Genomic DNA, 20,744 nt, shown 5'->3' on the forward strand with positions numbered 1-20,744 from the left:
ATCTGAATACTATAATAAATTATAATCATGAAAACTTTAAGAGTTTTGGATTTTCCAGGTAGCATAAGGGAAAGGGTTGAAGGCAGATAACATTTTTTTAAATTTAAGAACTAAAATCTTAGAAAAGTGAAAATTGTATATAATGGAAATTTTAACACATATCATTTTAATTGTAATTTTAACACATATAGATAAACACTAACCTCTGATGTATTTCCCTCCAGTCTTCTCTGTGTGTGTGTGTGTGTGCATATATGTGTGTACATTGGCACAGACTTGGATATAGATATACAAATACAGAGTGAAGAAATGGTATTATATTATTTATTCTGCCTTCTGCCAATCTCTCCAGCTCTGAAGCTTTTATCTTTCCTTATTCATTTTAGATTTCATAATACCTATCAGTGACTTATACATCAACATTCAATGAACACCTTCTTCTTAAAGGAATAAAGGAAAGGCTGTTATAAAATGATGAATGGGAGAAAAGTTAGGAAATCTCAAAATATTACTTACTTAGTGGCTAGAATGGTGGTACTTCATAAAACCAAGCATTCAGTAAGTGGTACCAGCTCAAGTGCTGACAAGAGATGTACAGAGTAGTCACCAGCACCAAGTACTGTTTTCTATCCATAGAAGCTGTGAATGTTTGAGGAAATAGTGATTTGGGTGGTCTTTACTTGGATCTGATATACTCCTGCACTAATTCCAGTCAATGAAATTGAATTGAAACAAATCATTCTTCATTCAACAATCATCGACTGGAGTCTTTCCTTCATCCAGGGACAGAGATGGGAAAGTAAAACATGATTGTTGTCACCATAGAATCCCACTTTGGGGAAATTAAATTGGACAATAAATACAAAATATTCAACAAGTGATATGGAAAATAAAGCAGGATGCTATGGAGGAAAACAACAGGAAACATATTTGAGTGCAGAGCAGCAATCAAGGCCTCTGAGACATGAATGATCAATGGTGGCATTTGCAAGGTGGAAAAGCACATACAAAACAAAGGGAACAGCACAGATAAGAAAACTGTAGTGAAAAATAATTTGTCTTACTGAAGGAAGCGAGAGACTAGTATGATTCAATAGACGGAAAGTGAGGCAAGTGACAGGGTAGCATGAGGTTGGAAAAGCAAAAGGCCATACTGCAAAATATATTTTGGGCTACATAAAGGATTTATTTCTAAGCACAAGAGTTACTGCTTTCTTATAAATGACCAAAAATAACAACAGTGAACTTTTAAAAAATAACAGCAGTGTAAAATGATGCAAAGCAGACAATTTAAAGAAGCTCAGACTAGACCTAATGCATTAAGTAGAAATAAAATTCTTTACTGGGAAAAATTTCCCTGGTTGTCTCTCTCTCTCTCTCTCTCTCTCTCTCTCTCTCTCTCACACACACACACACACACACACACAGAAAACATCTAAATTTTCCTTTGTAAAAGAAAAGCATTTCTGATTTTTTTGATGTGTTTATTTGGAACCTAGGTTACCTGAACCATTGCATAGTCACTTTTTCAAATATTTAGGTAACTATTAACAAACCCACTAAATTCCCACTTTTGATCCTTAGGTATATATATTTATATTATGTAAGTATTCCTTTGTTAATAACAATGACAATAATATTTTTTAAAAACTAAAACTGGAGAGAGGAAAAACTTAGTAGCAAGTTGTGAAAGCAGTACTGAATGCCATCTCAAGCTGCAAACCCCAGAGTAAAATTCACAGTTAAGGTGTAAGAACAGTGAAAGCTGGATGATGTTTTGAAATCAGAATCAAGTTCAGAGCAAAAACCCTACTCACCTACACCAGCTGTGAAAACCAAAATGAAAAACATATCATTTTGTAAACAAGTACATGAACAAACCTATTTAATTTAGAGTGAGTGATTTAACTATGTTAGACAACATAAAGAAACTTCAGCCAAAGGAAGACTAGATACTAATCGTAACAGAGCCAACAAATGTCAGAGTTAGAAAACTTGAGAGAAAAGTGTTAAGACTGCTGACATTTATATGCATGTGTAGATCTCAAAAGTTGGAAGCTGTAGAATATTCTGCAGTAACAACATCACCAGTGCACTGTGTGATAGTTTCCTGCTCTAGTAAAAGCCTCTTTTGATTTCAAATGTTTTCCTTAACAAAAAAATATTTGCTAAAGGAGACAAAATTTATTGAGTCTATGTACAATGTATGTAGTGTGTAGTTACCCTTGTAGATGAATATGGCAACCCATCCATAACTAGATGTAGTAACAGTGGGAGTGATAGTACACCTATGAATAATCACTTCATGTTAAGATGTGGTCTATCTTTAATATAGTATGATATTGTATTAGTCTATATTTTTATTACACTATTTCATAAGGGCTTGTGCCCCAAGTACAGTGTCTGAGATAGAGCAGGTACTTAAAAATTAAGGCAAATTACTGAGTAAATGAATATATTAATCTTTGTTTTTGATATTAAATACAAATAGTGAAGTATTTCAGAACAGTTTTGTATTTATAGAAAAATAGAGATGGAAGTACAGAGATTCCCAAAATACCCTGGCCCTTCCTGTACAATCTTCCCTTATTGTTAATATCTTACATTAGTTTGAGACATTGGTTACAACTAATGAACCGGTGTTAATACATTGTTATTAACGAAAGTCCATAGTTCATATGGACTACTTTTGTTGTGCAGTTATATGGGCTTTGACAATGCATAATGTCATGCGTCCACCACTGCAGCATCAGACACAACAGTTTCATGGCCTTAAAAATCACCAGTGCTTCATGTATTTATCCCTAGCCCCGCTACCGAACCACCGGCAAATAGTGATCTCTTTACTGTCTCTAGAGTTTTGCCTTTTTCAGAATGTCATATAGTTGAAATCATGCCACGTGTAGGCTTTTCAGATTGGCTTCTTTCATTTAACAAGAGGCATTACATTTTCCTTTGTCTTTTCATGACCTGATAGCTCAGTTATCTTAAGTTTCTGATAAATACTCTATTGTATAGATATACTACTATGTGTTTATCCTTCCTCTATTGAAGAATATCTTTATTGCTTCCAGTTTGGGACAATTATGAATAAAAGTGATATAAACAAAGTATTCCTGATTCCTCTCTACCATTCCTTATACCATTGCAATTTATTTCACTTGTCTATATATAATAATCACTCAATACATTGTGGCTACTATTATTTCCAAAAACTATTATTAGATGAATTAAGAATAAGAGAAATAAGACATTTTATTTTATCTTAATGTATTGCTTCTCCTCTGCTCTTCCCTTTTTTATGTGGATACACGTTTCTAGCTTATATCATTCTCCTTCCCTCAAAATAACTTTTAGCATTTCTTGCAAGGCAGTCTTGCTGGTGAAAAATTTCCTCCATTTATGTTTGTCTGAGTGAGTCTATAGATCTCCATTTTTGAAAGCTAATCTCAGTGAATACATAAATCTAGGACTTGGGTTTCTTTTTTTCAACACTCAATACTTCACTTTGTTATTTTCTTCTTGTATGGTTTCTGGTGAGAAATTCAGTGCAATTCTTACATTTACTTCTCTAAAGATAAGGCTCCTATACCCTAGGCTGTATTATTTCAGGTTTTTCTCTTTGTCTTTGGTTTCCTGAAGTTTCCACACAGTATTCTTAGGTAAAAGTTTTTGGTACTTATTCAGTTTCCTGAATATGTAGTTTGGTGTCTGTTACTACTTTTGAAAAATAGTGCATTATTATTTCAAATATTTCTTCTGTTCCTTTCTAGCTTTCTTATACTTCTGATATTTCCATTATGCATATGTTACATATTTTGTAATTGTCTTACAGTTCTTAGATACTCTGTTCCTTTTTTTATAAAGAAGGATTTCTCTTTATATCTCACTCTTAGAAATTTCCACTGATATATCATCAAGCTCACTGGTTCTTCCCTTGGTCATGTGCTGTTTACTGAAGAGCCCAACAAAAGCATTTTTTAATTTATACTACAGTGCCTTTGATTTCTAGGGTTTCCTACTGATACAGTCTTAGAGTTTCCATCTTTCTGCTTAAATTACTCATCTGTTTTTGCATTTTGTCTGTTTCATTAATTACTAGTAAATTAGTTGTAATTGTTTTAAATTCTCCAATCATTCCAAAAGCTGTGTCATATCTGAATCATGTTCTGATGCTTGCTTTATTTCTTCAAACTTTTTATCTTGCCTTTTATAATGTCATGCAATATTTTTGTTGAAAACTTGGTATGATATATTAGGTAATAGGCACTCAATAGGTGTTTAGTGTAAAGTTTTATGCTAATCTGGCAGAGTTGGGCTGTGTTGAATGTTTGCAGTAGCTAAAGGTGCCAGGAGAGTCTGTTTCCAGTAATTTCCTTGTTGGAATTTTTCTTCCTCTTGCCTTTGGGTTTTTCTAAAATCTCTTTATTAAATAGAGTCTCTTAGTTGTGAGCCATTGCTATTATACAGAAGCCCTGTTGATATAGTGGTAAGGAGTTAGGAAGGTAACCATTCTATAGTCTTATAATTAAATCTAAGATTTCAGTAGACTTGAGTTCCTGGGCTATGACATTCAGAAGCAATCTGTAGCCTTCTTTCTTTCCTTTCTTTATATGAGAAGGTTAGAGGGGGCTGGAGTTGGCTGGTTGCCCCTAGTTCACACCAGATAGGACTCTGTTAGAGTAGGTTTCCATGAAGGGCAGGCCTTTTTATGATTTCTTTGGGTATATTTCAAAATATTTGCCAAAAGCAGTAGAAGAAAGGCAGGATTCATAAAATGCTAAAACAATAAAACTGACTAAAGAGAAAAATGATGGCAATGGTAAAAAAGCAAAATAATTTTTGCCATAATTTTGTTGTGAATTTCAACACAATATAATTATCTCAGAAAATAGATCACAATGAATTTAGCAAAAATAAAAATTCAAAGGTAAAGTAGAAGAAGTCTATGCTTTAATTTAAAATAACTATCTGCAAATTAAAAAAGAATATTTTTCTCCAGAAAAGATTGGAAACATAAAGTCCAGTCATCATTTGGTGATGTTAGTAAGGTCCAAGGACTACTAAACATCTCGCTAGCCTCCAGAGAGAAACAGCGAGTGACCTAAACAGGGAAAAATATTTAGGCTGGTTTCAGACTTTTCCACTGTAACTTTTAGTGCCAGAAGAAAATGAAGCAATGTCTTCATGTCCTACGAAAAAATGTTACCCAATAGTGTTCCATCAAACAGTTTGTCCCTAGAATAAAAAGTTCACAGATATTTTCGAACATGCCAGGACTCAAAGGACATAGTACATATAAAACTTCTTGGGAAAAATTGTCTGGAAATGAATATAGCTAAAAAGCAAAATTATGTCAAAATTGTGCATTTCAAAAATGAGGCAGAGAAAAGAAAGAATAGATTATTAGTATTAAATAAATCATTTGAATAAACTGTTGTTTTATTCATCTAAGGTCAAACATCAGTGTGTATGTATCAAAGGTCAAAAATACAGTATTGTATAACTGGACAGAGGAAATAGCCTGGATCCACAATTTTGTATTATAATTTCAGCTCCAAAGTGTTTTATCTGTATAATCATGGGCAGATCAATAATAGAACTATTTCACAGGCTTTTGTGAAGAATAAATGTGCTATAACATGAAAATAAAAGTGCAGGAGACATAACTCTTCAAAATACATTGGCTGAAGCAAGAAAATGTGCTTTGAGATATAGGAAATTTTTATCAATCTCTACAAAGTAAAAACATAACAAAAATCGTAGAGTAAAATTTAAATGTAAATGAGTACATTTAACTCGGAATTTTTAAAAATAATTTTACTCTTAATAGTTGATTGGATAATTTGTGAACTAATATGGCTTGTAGTGAAACATCTATAACTCTTATCTATTCCTTCTGCTCCTTCAATTACAATATTTTTTCTAATATGAAATATAAGTAGAATTAAACATTTTAAATAAGATATCTTAAATTTTGTAATGTTATTTACATGTAACTAGCTATACCACCTTCTCTTTTATTTGTAGATATTCAGAGATAATAATACTTAAGGTGGTGAATAATACTTAAGGTGGTGAATAATACTTAAGGTGGGCAATTAGTTTTCCTTTTTCTCAAAATAATTATAGTTCTTGAATTTTTATTTTTACTTTAAACATTTATTTTAGGATTGAGAGGAGGTACATGTGCATAGTTGTTACAAGAGTAAGTTGCATGTTGCTGTGGTTTGGTACACAAATTTCATCACCCAGCTACTAAGCAGAGTACCCAACCAGTAGTTTTTCAATCCTCATCCCCCTCTCAAGCTCCAACCTTAAGTAGGCCCCAGTGTCTATTGTTTCCTTCTTTATGTTCATATGTACTCATTGTTTGGCTCCCATTTATGAGTGATAATGTGTGGTATTTGTTTTTCTATTGCTGCATTAGTTGATTTAGCGTAATGGCCTCTAGCACTATCTATGTTCTTGTAAAGGACATAATCTCATTCTTTTCTGTGGCTGCATAGTATTTCATAATTTACAAGTACCACATTTTCATTATCCATTATCCAGTTCACTGCTTATGGGCTTCTAGGTAGATTTCATGTTTTTACTATTGTAAATATCATTTCAATGAACATATGAGAGCTTTTCTTTTTGGTAGAACAATTTATATTTAATTGGGTTTATATACAGTAATGGAATTGTTAGTCAACTGATAGTTCTTGGAAATCTCCAAACTGCTTTCCACAGAGGCTGAACTACTTTAGATTCCCACTAGCATTGTATAAGTATTCTCTTTTCTCCACAGCCTTGTCGACATCTGTTATTTTTTTACTTTAATAATACCTATTCTGATTGATATAAGATGGTGTCTCCTTATGGTTTTGATTGGAATTTCTCTAATGATTAGTGATGTCAAGCATTTTTTTACATGCTTGTTGGTCACATGTATGTCTTCTTTTGAGAAATGTCTGTGCATGTCCTTTGCCCATTTAATGGGGTTGTTTGGTTTGTTGTTTAATTTGTTTAAATTACCTATAGATTCCAGATTAGCTTTTTATCAGATGCATAGTTTACAAATATTTTCTCCAATTCTGTAGGTTGTCTGTTTACTCTGTTGATAGTTTATTTTGCTGTGCAGAAGTTCTTCAATTTAATTAGGTCTTACTTGTTAATTTTGGTCTTGTTACAATTGCTTTTGGTGTCTTCATTATGAAATCTTGGCCAGAATCTGTGTCCAGAATGGTATTTCTTCTGGAGTTTTTATAGTTTCAGGTTTTACATTTAAGTCTTTAATTCATGTTGAGTTGATTTTTGTATATGATAAACAAAAAGGGTTCAATTTCAATCTTCTGCATGTAGTTAGCCAGTTATCTCAGCGCCACTTATTAAATAGGAAGTCCTTTCCTCGTTGCTTGTTTTTTTAGCTTTTTGAAGATCAGATGGTTGTAGGCATGCACCTTTATTTCCAGGTTCTCTAATATGTTCCATTGATCTATGTGTCTGCTTTTGTACTGGTGTCATGCTGTTTGATTATGGCAGCCTTGTATTATAGTTTGAAGTTGGGTAATGTGCTATCCCCATCTTTGTTATTTTTGCTTAGAATTGCTTTAGGTATTCAGGCAGTTTCTTGGTTTTATATGAATTTTAGAATAGTTTTTTCTAATTTTATGAAAAAATGTTGTTGGTAGTTTGCGGGAATAGAATTAAATATGTAAATTCCTCTGGGCACTATGGCCATTTTAACAATATTGATTCTTCCTATCCATGAGCGTGAAATGTTTTTCCATTCGTTTATGTTACCTCTGATTTCTTTCAGCAGTGTTTTGTAATTCTCATAGTTTAGATATTTTACATCACACATCAAAAAGTTAGAAAGAACTCAGATGATCAATCTAACATCACACCTAGAGGAACTAGAAAAGAGCAAGCCAACACTAAAGTTATCAGGAAAAAAAAAAGAGCTGAATTGAATAAACTGGAAATGTGAAAACCCATACAAAAGATCAACAAAACTCAAAACTGGATATTTGAAAGAATAACTATGATTGATAGACTGCTAGCTAGACTTACAAAAAAGAGAGAAGATTCAAACAACACAATCAGAAATAGCAAAGGGTACATTATAACTGACCCCATAGAAATACAAAACAAACAGAACCACTCAGAGACAATTATACTCTCTATGCACACAAACTAGAAAATTCAGAAGAAACGAATAAATTCCTGGAAACAACTTCCCACAATAGAACCAAGAAGAAATTAAAACCATGCACAGACCAATAACAAATTCTGAAGTTGAATCAGTAATAATAATAATAATAAAACAGAAAAAGTCCTGGACCAGACGGATTCACTGTCAAATTACACAAGATTTGTAAAGAAGAGCTAGTATCAATTCTACTGAAACTATTCCAAAAAATCAAGGAGGAGGAACTCTTTCCTAACTCATTGTATGAGGCAAGCATCATTTTGATACCAAAACCTGGTAGAGAAACAACAAAAAAGAAAACTTCAGGCCAATGTTGCTGACCAACGTACATACAACTATCCTCAGCAAAATACTAGCAAACTGAATGTAGCAACACACTAAAAGTCGAATCTGCCACAATCAAGAAGGCTTTAACCTTGAGATGCAAGGTTTGTTAAACATATGTAAATCAATAAATGAAATTCACCACATAAACAAAAATGAAAAGAAAAAACACATGGTCATTCCAATAGATACAGAAAAGCTTTTATTAAACTTTAACATCCCTTCATGTTAAAAACACTTAGCAAATTAGGCATTAAAGGAACATATCTCAAAGTAATAAAAGCCATCTATGGAAAAAAAACCCATAGGCAACATCATACCAAACAGGCAAAAGCTTGATGCATTCTCCTTAGGAACTGGAACAACACAAGGATTCCAACTTTCCCCACTCAATCCAATATAGTTTTGGAAGTTCAAGCCAGAGCAATCTGACAAGAGAAAGAAATATAATAAAAGGCATCCAAATAGAAAGAGAGGACATTAAACTCTCTCTCTTCTCAGATGATATGATTCTATACAGAAAACCCTATAGTCTCTGTGCTCTGCCCAAAGCCTCCTAGCTCTGATAAGAAACTTCAGCAGATTCAGGATACAAAATCAATACATAAAAATCGATAGCACTTCTATACACCAACAGCATCCAAGCTGAAAGCCAAATCAAAAATGTAATCCTATTCAAAATAGCAACAAAGAGAATAAAATATCTAGTTCTTGGTTTTTTTTTTTACAATGATAAAAGTTATAATGATAAAAGATGGGGTGTATACCAAAACAATAAGCTTTTTTAAAAAATGCAACATAAAAAGGCAAGTAAAAGAAAACAATCTGAAGTCCAAATTATAATGATAAAATAAGAATTAATAGTGGTTGAATATAACTACTACTTTAATTATTATTGATATAGCATATGCATTGTGAAAAGTGATATGAGAAATATAGTGTACCACAAGCTATACATGAAACGGAAATTTAATAATATTACTATAACATATTTTTTATCAATTGACGTATGAGTGTCTTGCATCCAACTCATTTGGAAGACAGATTAGACCGAGAAATGTAGCAAAAGAGGCTTCAGCTCAGCCAAAACAGGCATCAGAAAGACTATGTGCCAAGGTTCAAAGACTACTGCTACTCATGATTAATTTGCTCTTCTTTTACTAGTCCTTGCTGAAAACCACTCCACCCCTTTTCTCGTCCTCTGAAAACTAAAAAATAAAAGCATTTGTCCTAAGGTATAAATCAGTTCATGTATTTATTTGACAAATGTTTGTTGAATGCCTGTTGTGTGTCATAGGCTGGGAATACAGCAGTAGACACAATTGATAAACTGTTTTCATGGAGATAACATTCTGATGTAGGATGTAAATAAGCTAATATCCTGTGTAATCATGTCATATAGTTTTAAGTGTTATGAAAAGGTTGGCTCTATTTTAAATGAAGTGGTTAGGGAAGAAGAAACTCAAGAAGTAACACTTGAGTAGAGCCTTGAATGATATGAGGATTCGGCCAGTTAGGACACTTAATTACTTAATTCCCTCAACTACTCTCCCCTGCCACCTCTTTATTGAGTGATGAGTATGTGGTTTGCTCAGAATGGATTACGCAAAGAAAATATTTTGGGGGGCTTTCTAGAATAAATAATTCCTCGACTCTGGATTTCAACCTGAAAAACATGTATCATATAGAGCAGCTGTAGCCATCTCCTCCATTTGGAAACCCATTTGGGAATGGTGCTTACCAAAGAAAGCTCTCTGGAAAAAAAGAAACATACTTTTCTGTTATTTGGGCAAATCGATTATATTTTTAAGCCAGCTTGAATTTTGGTTTTCTTAACTTTTGGCCAGAAAGAGTCTTAAAATGTTCAGAAACTCCCAGATTCTCATCAGTAGTCCATGCCATATATCTTTGTAGATTACATAAGAAAGTCTTAGCAGCAAATAAAAGTAAAACCTCACATCAAGAGAGGTTTGATAGCAGCTTGAAAAGTGTCACTGAACAGGTTGGTAGTTTGGATGAAAAGAACAGAAAAAACTAATAAAAAAAAACAGGAAAAGAAATTAATTTAGCATGTTGATTAGAAACTAGCTATCATTATCTAAATACAAATAACCTCCTATGTTACTTCTATAATGATTATTCAATTATTATCTATTAATTCACTATTTCATTAATTGATTAATTCATTCAAAAACACGGAGTATAAAGTTTGACCAAGGATTATTTTAGAACTGAGAATACAACTGTAAATCTGACCAGTAAAATATATTTATCATAGTGTTTCTATTCACCTTGAACAGACATATATAAGAATAGAAAAAAAAGCCAGATATGTCAAGTGCCTTGAAGAAACAAATGTGGTGGGCTTGTAGAGTATAACAGGAAGGAAGAGAGTCTACCTTGATGAGAAGAGGGAAAGCCTCTTTTGAAGGAATATTTATGCAGAAGTTTAAAAAGTGAGGCAACCATTCTAAAGTGTGGGAGCAAATACTAACTGTAGCATTTTGAGGATATGCAGATTTGGCTCGATTTCAGAACAGAAAGGTCATCCATACGACTGAAGCAGAGTGACCGAGGGAGAGGTGCTTGACCTAAGCTTGAAAAAGTAGGGAGGATCTAGCTGATGGGGAGTTTTGCAGGCCATGGCCTAAGAGTTTTGATTTTACTCAAAGAGAAATGTGAAATTATTCAATGTTTGCAAAAAAAAAAATTGTGGGTGAAGGATAAGAACAGACACTTTTCAAGAGAAGTTTTCATATGGCCAAAAAACACATAAAAAATAGCTCATCATTACTGGTCATTAGAGAAATGCAAATCAAAACCACAATGAGATACCATCTCACACCAGTTAGAATGTCGATCATTAAAAAATTAGGAAACAACCGATGCTAAAGAGTATGTGGAAAAATAGGAACACTTTTACACTGTTGGCGGCAGTTTAAATTAGTTTAACAATTGTGGAAGACAATGTGGCAATTCCTTAAGGATCTGGAACCAGAAATATCGTTTGACCCAGCAATCCCATTACTGGGTATATACTCAAAGGATTGTAAATCATTCTACTATAAAGACACATGTATATACATGCTTATCGCAGCACTGTTCACAATAGCAAAGACTTGGAACCAACCCAGATGTCCATCAATGATAGACTGGATAAAGAAAATATGGCACATATACACCATGGAATACTATGCAGCCATAAAAAGGATATGTTCATGTCCTTTTCAGGGACATGGATGAAGCTAGAAACCATCATTCTTAGCAAACTAACACAGGAACAGAAAAACAAACACTGCATGTCCTCACTCATAACTGGGAGGTCAACAACGATAACACATGGACGCAGGGAAGGGAACATCACATACCAGGGCCTGTCAAGGAGTGATGGGCTAGAAGAGGGATAGCATTCAGTGAAATACCTAATGCAGATGACAGGTTGATGGGCACAGTAAACCACCATGGCATGTGTACACCTATGTAACAAACTAGCACGTTCTGCACATATATCCCAGAACTTAAAGTATAATTATAACATCAAGCAATATAATTTAAAAATAAAATAAAGTGGATGAAACACATACAAAAAATGTGGAATTGTGTGTATTTTTTTCATCGTCTCTCTGCCTTGTATTTGATGAGTGAATGATACTAAAAAGGAAGCAGAAAGTTTCGGTAATATGCTTTTCTGATAGTACAGGAGAGAGATGATTGTGAAATGAGATATATCTGTAGTAGAATTGATTTCTTTTGATAGATTGGATGTAGGGGAAACATTAGGAAATGGAAGAAATCAACAGGAATTTTAAGGCTTTGGGCTGGAACGAATTAGGATGATGTGATACCAACCGATCACTGCAAAGCTTAGATCAAAGCTTAGAGTGGGTCTAAAAGCCATTATATCGGGTGTAGTGTGATTTTCTAATTAGACATCCAAGTGAAGATGTCAAGTTCTAAGTAGTCAATGACATATATGAATCTTTGGCTCAGAACAAAATATGAGGGCAGAGGATGTAAAGCTGGAAGATTGACACATAAAATGGTAGCTCAGTGTTGTGGGTAAGAACTTTGCTGCCAGACTGCTTCAGCTTTGATTTGGCTCTGCTTCTTATTTGTTGAAGTTACTTAACCTCCCTGGACCTTACTTTCCTCTTCTATAAATGAGGATAATAAGCAATGTCAGGCTCATAGTCCATGTTCAAAACTAGTTATTGTTAACATATTACTGTTTTTATTGTAATTATAGCATGGACGCAAAGGAGGTGACCCACAGAGAAAGGATAACAAGAGAAAAGATGAATCATATGATTAAAACCTCAGGCACTCCAAAAGTTAGAGGCTGGGTTGAGAAAAAGAAGGCAAACAAAGACACTTAGAAGGCATAACTAAGGTGAGAAAAACCACATCACGGCTAAGGTAGGCTGCTGGGACATTAATTAAGACAAAGCCAGAAAACTATTCATACAGAACCCAAACCGCAGTGAAATGATGGGTGAATGGGAACAGAGCAAGCAGAAACAGCCAATGCACACTACTTATTTGGGGATTTATTTTCCTGAAAAAGGGGACATAGAAATAGGGATGTAGCAAGATGAAAATGTAGAGTTCAAGGGCAATTAATTTGTTAAAAAAATAGCATAATTGCAGGAACCAAATTTGAAGAATTTATAGACTGAACTAAATCTGCAGATACAGTTTTGGATTCTATAGTGATTTGAAAACATTTGCTATTTGAATTCCTTTAGACTTAACATATTATCTTTAATTTGCTGCTGTATCTACCACTTTCTATTGACTTTAACTCGGTTCATTTGGTTTACATAGAATACCAGCCTGACCTTGTGCTCAGAGAATGTGTGCATTTACATGGAATTAATCTAGTAGAAGCAGCGGATAGTGAAAAGGAGGCGAGAACTGAATAAACACAAGCCTTGAAGAGAGAAAAAGAAATACAATCCTAGGAATGGGAACGTATTTTTAACCTCTTGCTCTGTTATAACAGGGAAGTCAAAGAAGATGTGTGGAAATGCAGGTGAATTTGATGGTGGAAATTTAACTATTTCTCTGACGACTTCTATCTTTTCAATGCAGAGGAAAGAAATATAGAATCTTTGAGGACAGAAGTTATGTTATAAAATATTCATCTTAATGTTGGAAAGGAAATCAACGTCAGAGACACACTAGATCTGCCAGCCAAGGTTCAAACTTACCTGAAAGAATCTGAAATGAAATCAAATATCATTGCGTGTGACCTTCACCAGTAATATACAGCTTCTCAGATGCAGAATGGAAGACACTTGGGAGTTGTGCTAAACCAAAATTGAGGTCTTCCCAAGTGAGTATAATAGAAGGGAAAAAAGAAAGAACAAAAGTGTTTGATGGGGAGTAATTATGATATATATAGCCCATGGAATCCAAGGGTAAGGAGAAAGTGAAAATAGAAGTTTTAACGGATGGTTAAAAAAAAGTGATGGGGTCTATGGAATGGAAGTCTCACAGGGCAAAAGGACAAATAATGACAGTACCCTACTGGTAAGTTATATAATACCTGGTGATAACAAGCAGATGGTTTCAACAATGATGGTGAGAGGCTGGGTAGGAATGTAGTAACTTCTATATGTGAGAAGACAAAGCAACCACCAGGCCGCCATGATAGATGGCTCATACATGGAGGTTCATGTAATTGAAAATGATGATGGGCATGTGTGGAAGGAATGAATGAACCAGGGGCAAAAGTCATCAACCATAAAAGGGCTAGACAAGGATGTCCAGCAGTTGATGACAGGGAGGATGTTGTGGGTAACTAAGCCACGTGTTATGAGTTTCAGAATGAATAATGTTTTTGAAAAAGTAAAGAGATGATTTGGGAGAGAAAATGTAGAGCACAAAAACCTCTCCATTCTTGAATTTTGTGAGGGAGGAGGAACAACCAACCAACCACCACTTTGAAAGGACTGCAGAGGAAAACCTATGTCAGGAGACAGACAGATTCTTTTAAGGTAAAGGAAATAAAGAGACATTTTCTGAAAGAAGCTGAGACAAAGATTGCAGACAAAGCTTAAAAGATACTGGGAGGAGAAGATTGGATAAAATCAGCACGGTACATATGGGTTTATGGTGATATGAAGGCCTGGAGTTTTGGATTTCTGCTGAGTAGGGGACCTCTGAGACAAGATGAGACGTACCTTAACAGTTCATTTTAGGAAGACAGGTAATCATTGCAGTGAATTTTTCTGTTGTTCTTGTTCTTGTTTTCCCTTACAGTCAGTAAGGTGAAATACTCACACCCTCTAGTAGTTAGTAATGTCACCTTTTGTGGCCAGGGGCAAAGGAAAGCAGCAGGGGGCTGTCCTCAGAGTGTCTGCTGCTCTCTGCTCACCCTTGCTATAGAACAAAGAGAAAGCAATCATTGGGAGAAGGCTGTGTTTTGTTTAAAATTAATTCTGTTTAAAGAAGCAGGATGGTGTTTAATTAATTTTGTTAAGAGCTTCAGTCAAAAGGTTTTGTAAAGTGTTTTGGGGTTTAAGGAGATAAAGCCACAAAGCCTCAGTTACTAGATAACGCCAGGAGTCATAATAACTGATCCCCCGAGGGTTTCTAATAACCAAGCTTGGGCACTATTAAGAAAACTATCACGAGACTAGAAGATATTTACCAAGATAAAAGAGGCTGTAACTGGTCATGTATCCTTCCTCACTGTTCAGTGTTGATTAGGACCTCAAGGGATTGTAATAAATTTGAGTGCCTGCACTTCAAAACAGATTTTGAAATATTGGAGAGGGTCCCAATAAGATAAAGAGAAATGATTTAAGAAATTAATTGTTATAAGGAAATGTAAAATTTGTATTTATTTGGAGGAAGAAAGGTTCAAGGATGATCATTTCTGCTTTCAATGCTAAACTAAGACAAATAGTTTGGCCTCCAAATTGTCATGAAAATGGAACTTCAACTGCACAGCATTCTGAAGCCTAGGGAAGACACCATTTAAACACCAACAGTTCAACCAAGGATAGTGTCAAAAAATATTTCTGGAAATAGTCTTGTAAGTTTAATCAGAGCCCCCCAGAAAGCAAGGGGCTAGGTAGCTCTCACCTCTCTGTCACCTAACAAGGTGCACAGAGTACTAGGTCGAATATTGAGGGAAAAGAAAGAAAGTAAATTAGTTTCACAGATATTCTTGGAATCTGTCATTTCTTCTAAAACATTCAGCAGAACCTAAAGCTAGTGACAGATAGATAGGCTTTGAATTAGAAATCTACGGAACTAAGAGCTAACACTTGCTTTTATATATACTTATATCCCTCAGACAGGCTTAATCATGTCTGGGGACCTGACCCAGAGAAGAGCCAATTTGATTGTCTCTTTCTTTGTGTCACACCTAGTTCTGTATCATTTAATAGCTGACTCTCAGTTTTCCCATCTGTGAATAGTGGTAACCACTCTGCTTAAGAATGTGCTGAGGAAATTAACAATCATATATGAAATCACCTGACATCCCACGTGGACCTTGCTGCTGGAAAGGACCAGCCTAGAAACTCGGATTCAGGCATCTTTTCAGCACTGCTTCTAAAAGTGACCTTTATATGATGCGGTGAGACTTCATGGATGCCAGAAAGACATCCGTGCCTCGAAGATGACCTCTCTATTTTTGGAGAGATCTTGGTAGGCTTCATACATTATCCATTATCACTGCTTCTGTTCCAAATCAAATGATATCTGAGAAAAACAATGCATGCAAAAAACAAATCATTTGGAAACAGGGTTGGCTGATGGGGGATGACAAATGAGAATGCCCTGAATAGATAGATAGGCAAAGACATTTGCAGAAAGGGGAATGAGAGAATCCTGAAGAAAGTCCTTCTTCTCTCCCATCACTTGGCCCAGGTGTAATCCCGCTTTCAAAATTCAATACAGCAATTCACTTGTGGGCATGAAGAAAAAGATTCCTGAAGCATAAGTGAGAACCAAATTCCCAGATTTATCTAACGCATACCAGAATACAAGATGCAAGTTTCATCTTTCTCGAAGACTTATCCAATGTAAAATTAAGATATAAAAATATAAAGCATATATTTTTCTCTACATATCTGTAATAAAGTTTAGTTTTACAAACCGTAAGTTAACAAGAGTATAAAATAAAGCTTGTATTCTAGGGAAAAAATGTGTAATTTGATTTATTTATCTATGATAGATAAAATAACTTTTTAAAAAAAAGAACCCACTTTCTCTTCAAAATACTCTGATCATATTTATGCATTACTTCTGGACATAATTTTGTTTAAAGTTATGCAAAATATTCATTGTTCACTGATTTGCTATCAAAGCATTCCATGCAATTAAAATAATTTGGATATCTTTTCTTTTTACTTACACAAAATTAAACAGGCAAGGTTTCTGCAACATTTACCAAATTTCACTTAACATTAGTGAAAAGTGAAGAAAACAATTCAAGACTTCAAGTTTCGGGAAAATTATTTCTTATTAGAACTGAAATATCCATCTATTGTATCACTGTATACATAAACTTCGTTTCTTAATTGGTGAATTTGTTATAGATGAGGTATGTGAAATCCAACTTTTTCCATTTAAAAATCTTAAGGTGACATTTTGGCAATTATAACTCCATGAACATAATTTCAAGAACTTTATATACTGTGTGATTTGGATTCTACTGCTTAGTTTGAGTGACTATAAAATAATTTGGGGTTTTTTAAAGACTGAGAAGTATTTCTCAATGTTAGGTTTTGCAAACAGAAAGTTGAGTGTTATAAATTCCACCTCCCACAGACCAGAATTCACATCCATTGGTCAGGGGCAAATACCACTAGCTCTGCATCCTCAGTCACTTTGTGCCATTTCACCAAGTCAGAGCCAAAGGTAAGTGTTTATACTTGCTTTCTTCTTGGGTCAGAGACTTTTTTCCCTACTATAAAAACCTTTAAAAAATAATTCAACTTGCTTGATATCTTCTGGTGAACTTTGATTCAATGGATTTTTTTTTGTTATTGACTCTGTATTTATATTATTCTTGGAAAATCCAAAACTTTGAAATAGCTTAGGAATTAATAACATATAGCAAATAGTTGATCTCAATAGTCAGGACAGATGCCAATAAAAGTATAGTAGTTTCCAATATATGCCTTAAGTCAAGTGCCCTGACACAGACCACATACTTTGCCAGTATAGCCAAGTACTATTGATTGATATTAATTGAAATATTATGCAAAGTGAGGAAATAGTGAAATTTCAGGAGTTTAAAAGTATTGTGATGATTACATAACATTAAATATTTATATATTAAAAGTTTTAAATATACAAATTTTAAAATATTAGGAAATGGTATAAAGTGAACACAAAATTAAAGTTTCAATTGAAAACTACATTAAATGCTAATATAATTATTTGAAGAAAGGAATATAAATTTTTTAACTAACATAGATACTGTTTATATTTTTAAGATTCATACAGACTGCCTTAAAGCTGATAGCTTTAGGAGCAATGCAAAAATGCAAATAAACTCTGAGATGTAGCCATAGGTAATTAAATATATCATAAAGTAAAAAAAAATGGTCAGCAAGTGTATAATTTCTTTGAACAATGGAAGCTGCCAGAAATATATAAAGAAAATATTTTTTTTAAGTTGGTAGTGGCTTCTTTTAATGTTACCAACTTGATTATGGGAGAATGGTTCCTGGAAGATTTGCAAACCCACTGCTTTATTAAGTAGGACTTTGCTGGTAATTGCCTAGAACAGTTCCAAATCTGCAATCCTGCAAAGACTTCTGCAAAGGCAACTGAAATAGAGGCTTAGTTTATCCAGTATGAATAAGAAATTTATTTGAAGAAAGCATAGAAGGGCTAAGAAGGAGCTCCTTGTACTGCTTCTTATTCTCAGAGGAATTTCATATCCTTCTGCCTAAACCTGCTTCATAAAGACTTTCTTTCAAGTAACTGAAGGTCATTTTGTCTGCCAGTGCATTCAAGTTTAAAAGTAATATTTATCATGAATTCCCTTTTATATGTATGCATAAGTACTAACACCACAGGTACCGTTCTTAAAGCAAACCCAAGAAGTGTGCACAAGATATAAAACCTTTCAAAATTAGACATGCTTGATAAAGAATTTTACAATACTTGCCTACACAATAAAGGATCACCAGGTAACATTTTGATAAGACTAACTTAAATGTTGACAACTAAACATAAAGTGTGTTTATGTTTTTCTAAACCAAAATGTATTCAAATGAGTATATATAGAATAAAAAAATAATTAAAATTATAGGATTTTGATTGAATCCTCAGAAAGCATAATGTTATAATGGAAAATAAGAATTGTGCTTATTAAGGAATTAAAAAACAAAGATGGCTATAATCCCATAGGCATACAAAGGAATCTTGCCAAATAGTGCCTTTTAAACATGTATTCCTATTGGTTCTGAGTTCAAATCTTAGATAGTAAGAATTAAATAAAATAGTAAGAACTAAAGGAAAACTTTTTCTGTTCTATTTCATTAGAAACATTTTAAGAAATATTGCATGAAATATTAATGTGCATATTAAATAATGTATGTATTTATATATCCAGAGGCTACAAAGAAGTAACAGAAACAAAACAAAACAAAACAAAACTTTGTTACTTTGTTCTTAGGCTTCAATGTACAAGAAACAGTTATGAGTCCTAGGTTTTGTAAAATTATTTTTAAAACCCACCAAGCTACACCCCAGACCACTCAAATTGGAATTGTTTGTGTATGTCTTAGTTGTATTAACTCTGTCTCAGTTTCTTCACCTATAAAATAGTATGACAGCAGCAGTCATCATCATTATCATCCTCATCCTCATCTTCTTCAACTCCATATCCCAGAGTTGATGAAGGGTCTTAGTATTTAATCAAATGGTAAAACTCTTAGGTGTCAAAAAAGCTTTGTGAATAAGCTCTATTTTTCCCTATAAGATAAAATAAAACTAAACTAAATAAAATATTACTGTAATTAAAATATCCACAGTAAAATCAGAGACAGGTTTGTGAACGAATTTGAATATCTGACAGCAATGGTCCTAGGAAGTAAGATGATTTTGTGTTTTATGTTTATAAATTATCCATGGAAGGAAAGCTACCAGCTTGGGTTCTTTGATATTGACACTAATTTATCATTTCTATTTAGTGCAAACTATTAATAAGTTTTCAATTTAACATTTGGGCATTTTAAAATTTTATAATTAGGGAAGTTGGGAAAATGAAGACATTAGCAAGACTTGTTCTGGGACTTGTCATCTTGGATGCTGCTGTGACTGCCCCAACTCTAGAGTCCATCAACTATGACTCAGAAACCTATGATGCCACCTTAGAAGACCTGGATAATTTATACAACTATGAAAACATACCTGTTGATCGAGTTGAGGTAATCAATCTTCCTACTGTTGAGACTTTTAAAAGTATGAGATGAGGAATGAGTGGGATTTGCTCTCTTCAAATGGATGTTAGAATTGTTCTTTTTTTATAAGTAGAAATATTTTATGTTAATAATTTCATATTAACCTTTTCTCCAAAACACATTCAACCTTCTGGAGGTTAATACTGGAACAGTCTTTTGCTTTTCTAAAGTTCATGTTATATCCTTGAAATTTTGTTGCTAAACTGAATATAAAAATGTATTTCTATGAAGTTAGAACAGAGAAAATTAGTAAAAGTTGATCAGCAAGGAAAAGAGTTAAAATTGTACACCTGCAATGATGAGGAACATTTGGGGTAAAGGAGAAAGATGAGAGATTGAATCAAATTAGAAGAAACTAAAAATACAGAGAAAGGACAACAGTTTGGAATTCCACTGTATCTGAAGAGTGAATGTGCTTCCTTAAATAACTGATTGTCTCTCTGGCAGTAATGTGGAAATTGGCAAGGATGTAACCCATTACATAAATCTGATATGACATGTTCCTAATTAAATGCAAGGCTTAAATATAACTAAAGGATACAGGTTAATTTTTATGAATCAGAAAGCAAACAGACCTTGAAATGCTGGAGTGTAAGTAATGTGCAACACTGACAAAGGCTAATTAACTATAAATAAACAAAAAGAGAAAGTACATCACCTGTAAAGGATTATAACATATTTTGAGAAGTCTTTAAAGTCTAAATCTTCTTAGAATAATTACTTTTGATAGGCAAGGATAGGAAATATTTAGATGAAATCATATATTTAACCTATATTGAACTTACATA

At 33.7% G+C, this 20,744-nt stretch overlaps 1 protein-coding gene across 2 annotated transcripts in view; it reads left to right on the top strand.

Annotated features, from left to right (window-relative positions):
• The window catches only part of EPYC (epiphycan), an 84,285-nt gene that overhangs the window by 25,744 nt on the left and 37,797 nt on the right, over nt 1–20,744 (top strand). Inside the window, exons 1-2 of one of the 2 annotated variants that reach the window (XM_054238702.2) lie at nt 17,373–17,398; nt 19,746–19,923. In XM_054238702.2, the coding sequence (XP_054094677.1) occupies nt 19,759–19,923 (165 nt within the window). In that variant the 5' untranslated portion in view covers nt 17,373–17,398; nt 19,746–19,758. Of the gene's footprint in view, nt 1–17,372; nt 17,399–19,745; nt 19,924–20,744 lie in introns of those variants that run through there. The other variant, XM_035257176.3, reaches the window with a different exon arrangement.

This window comes from Callithrix jacchus, chromosome 9 (assembly GCF_049354715.1).
Source record: "Callithrix jacchus isolate 240 chromosome 9, calJac240_pri, whole genome shotgun sequence".
In the NCBI taxonomy this organism is placed as follows: domain Eukaryota; kingdom Metazoa; phylum Chordata; class Mammalia; order Primates; family Cebidae; genus Callithrix; species Callithrix jacchus.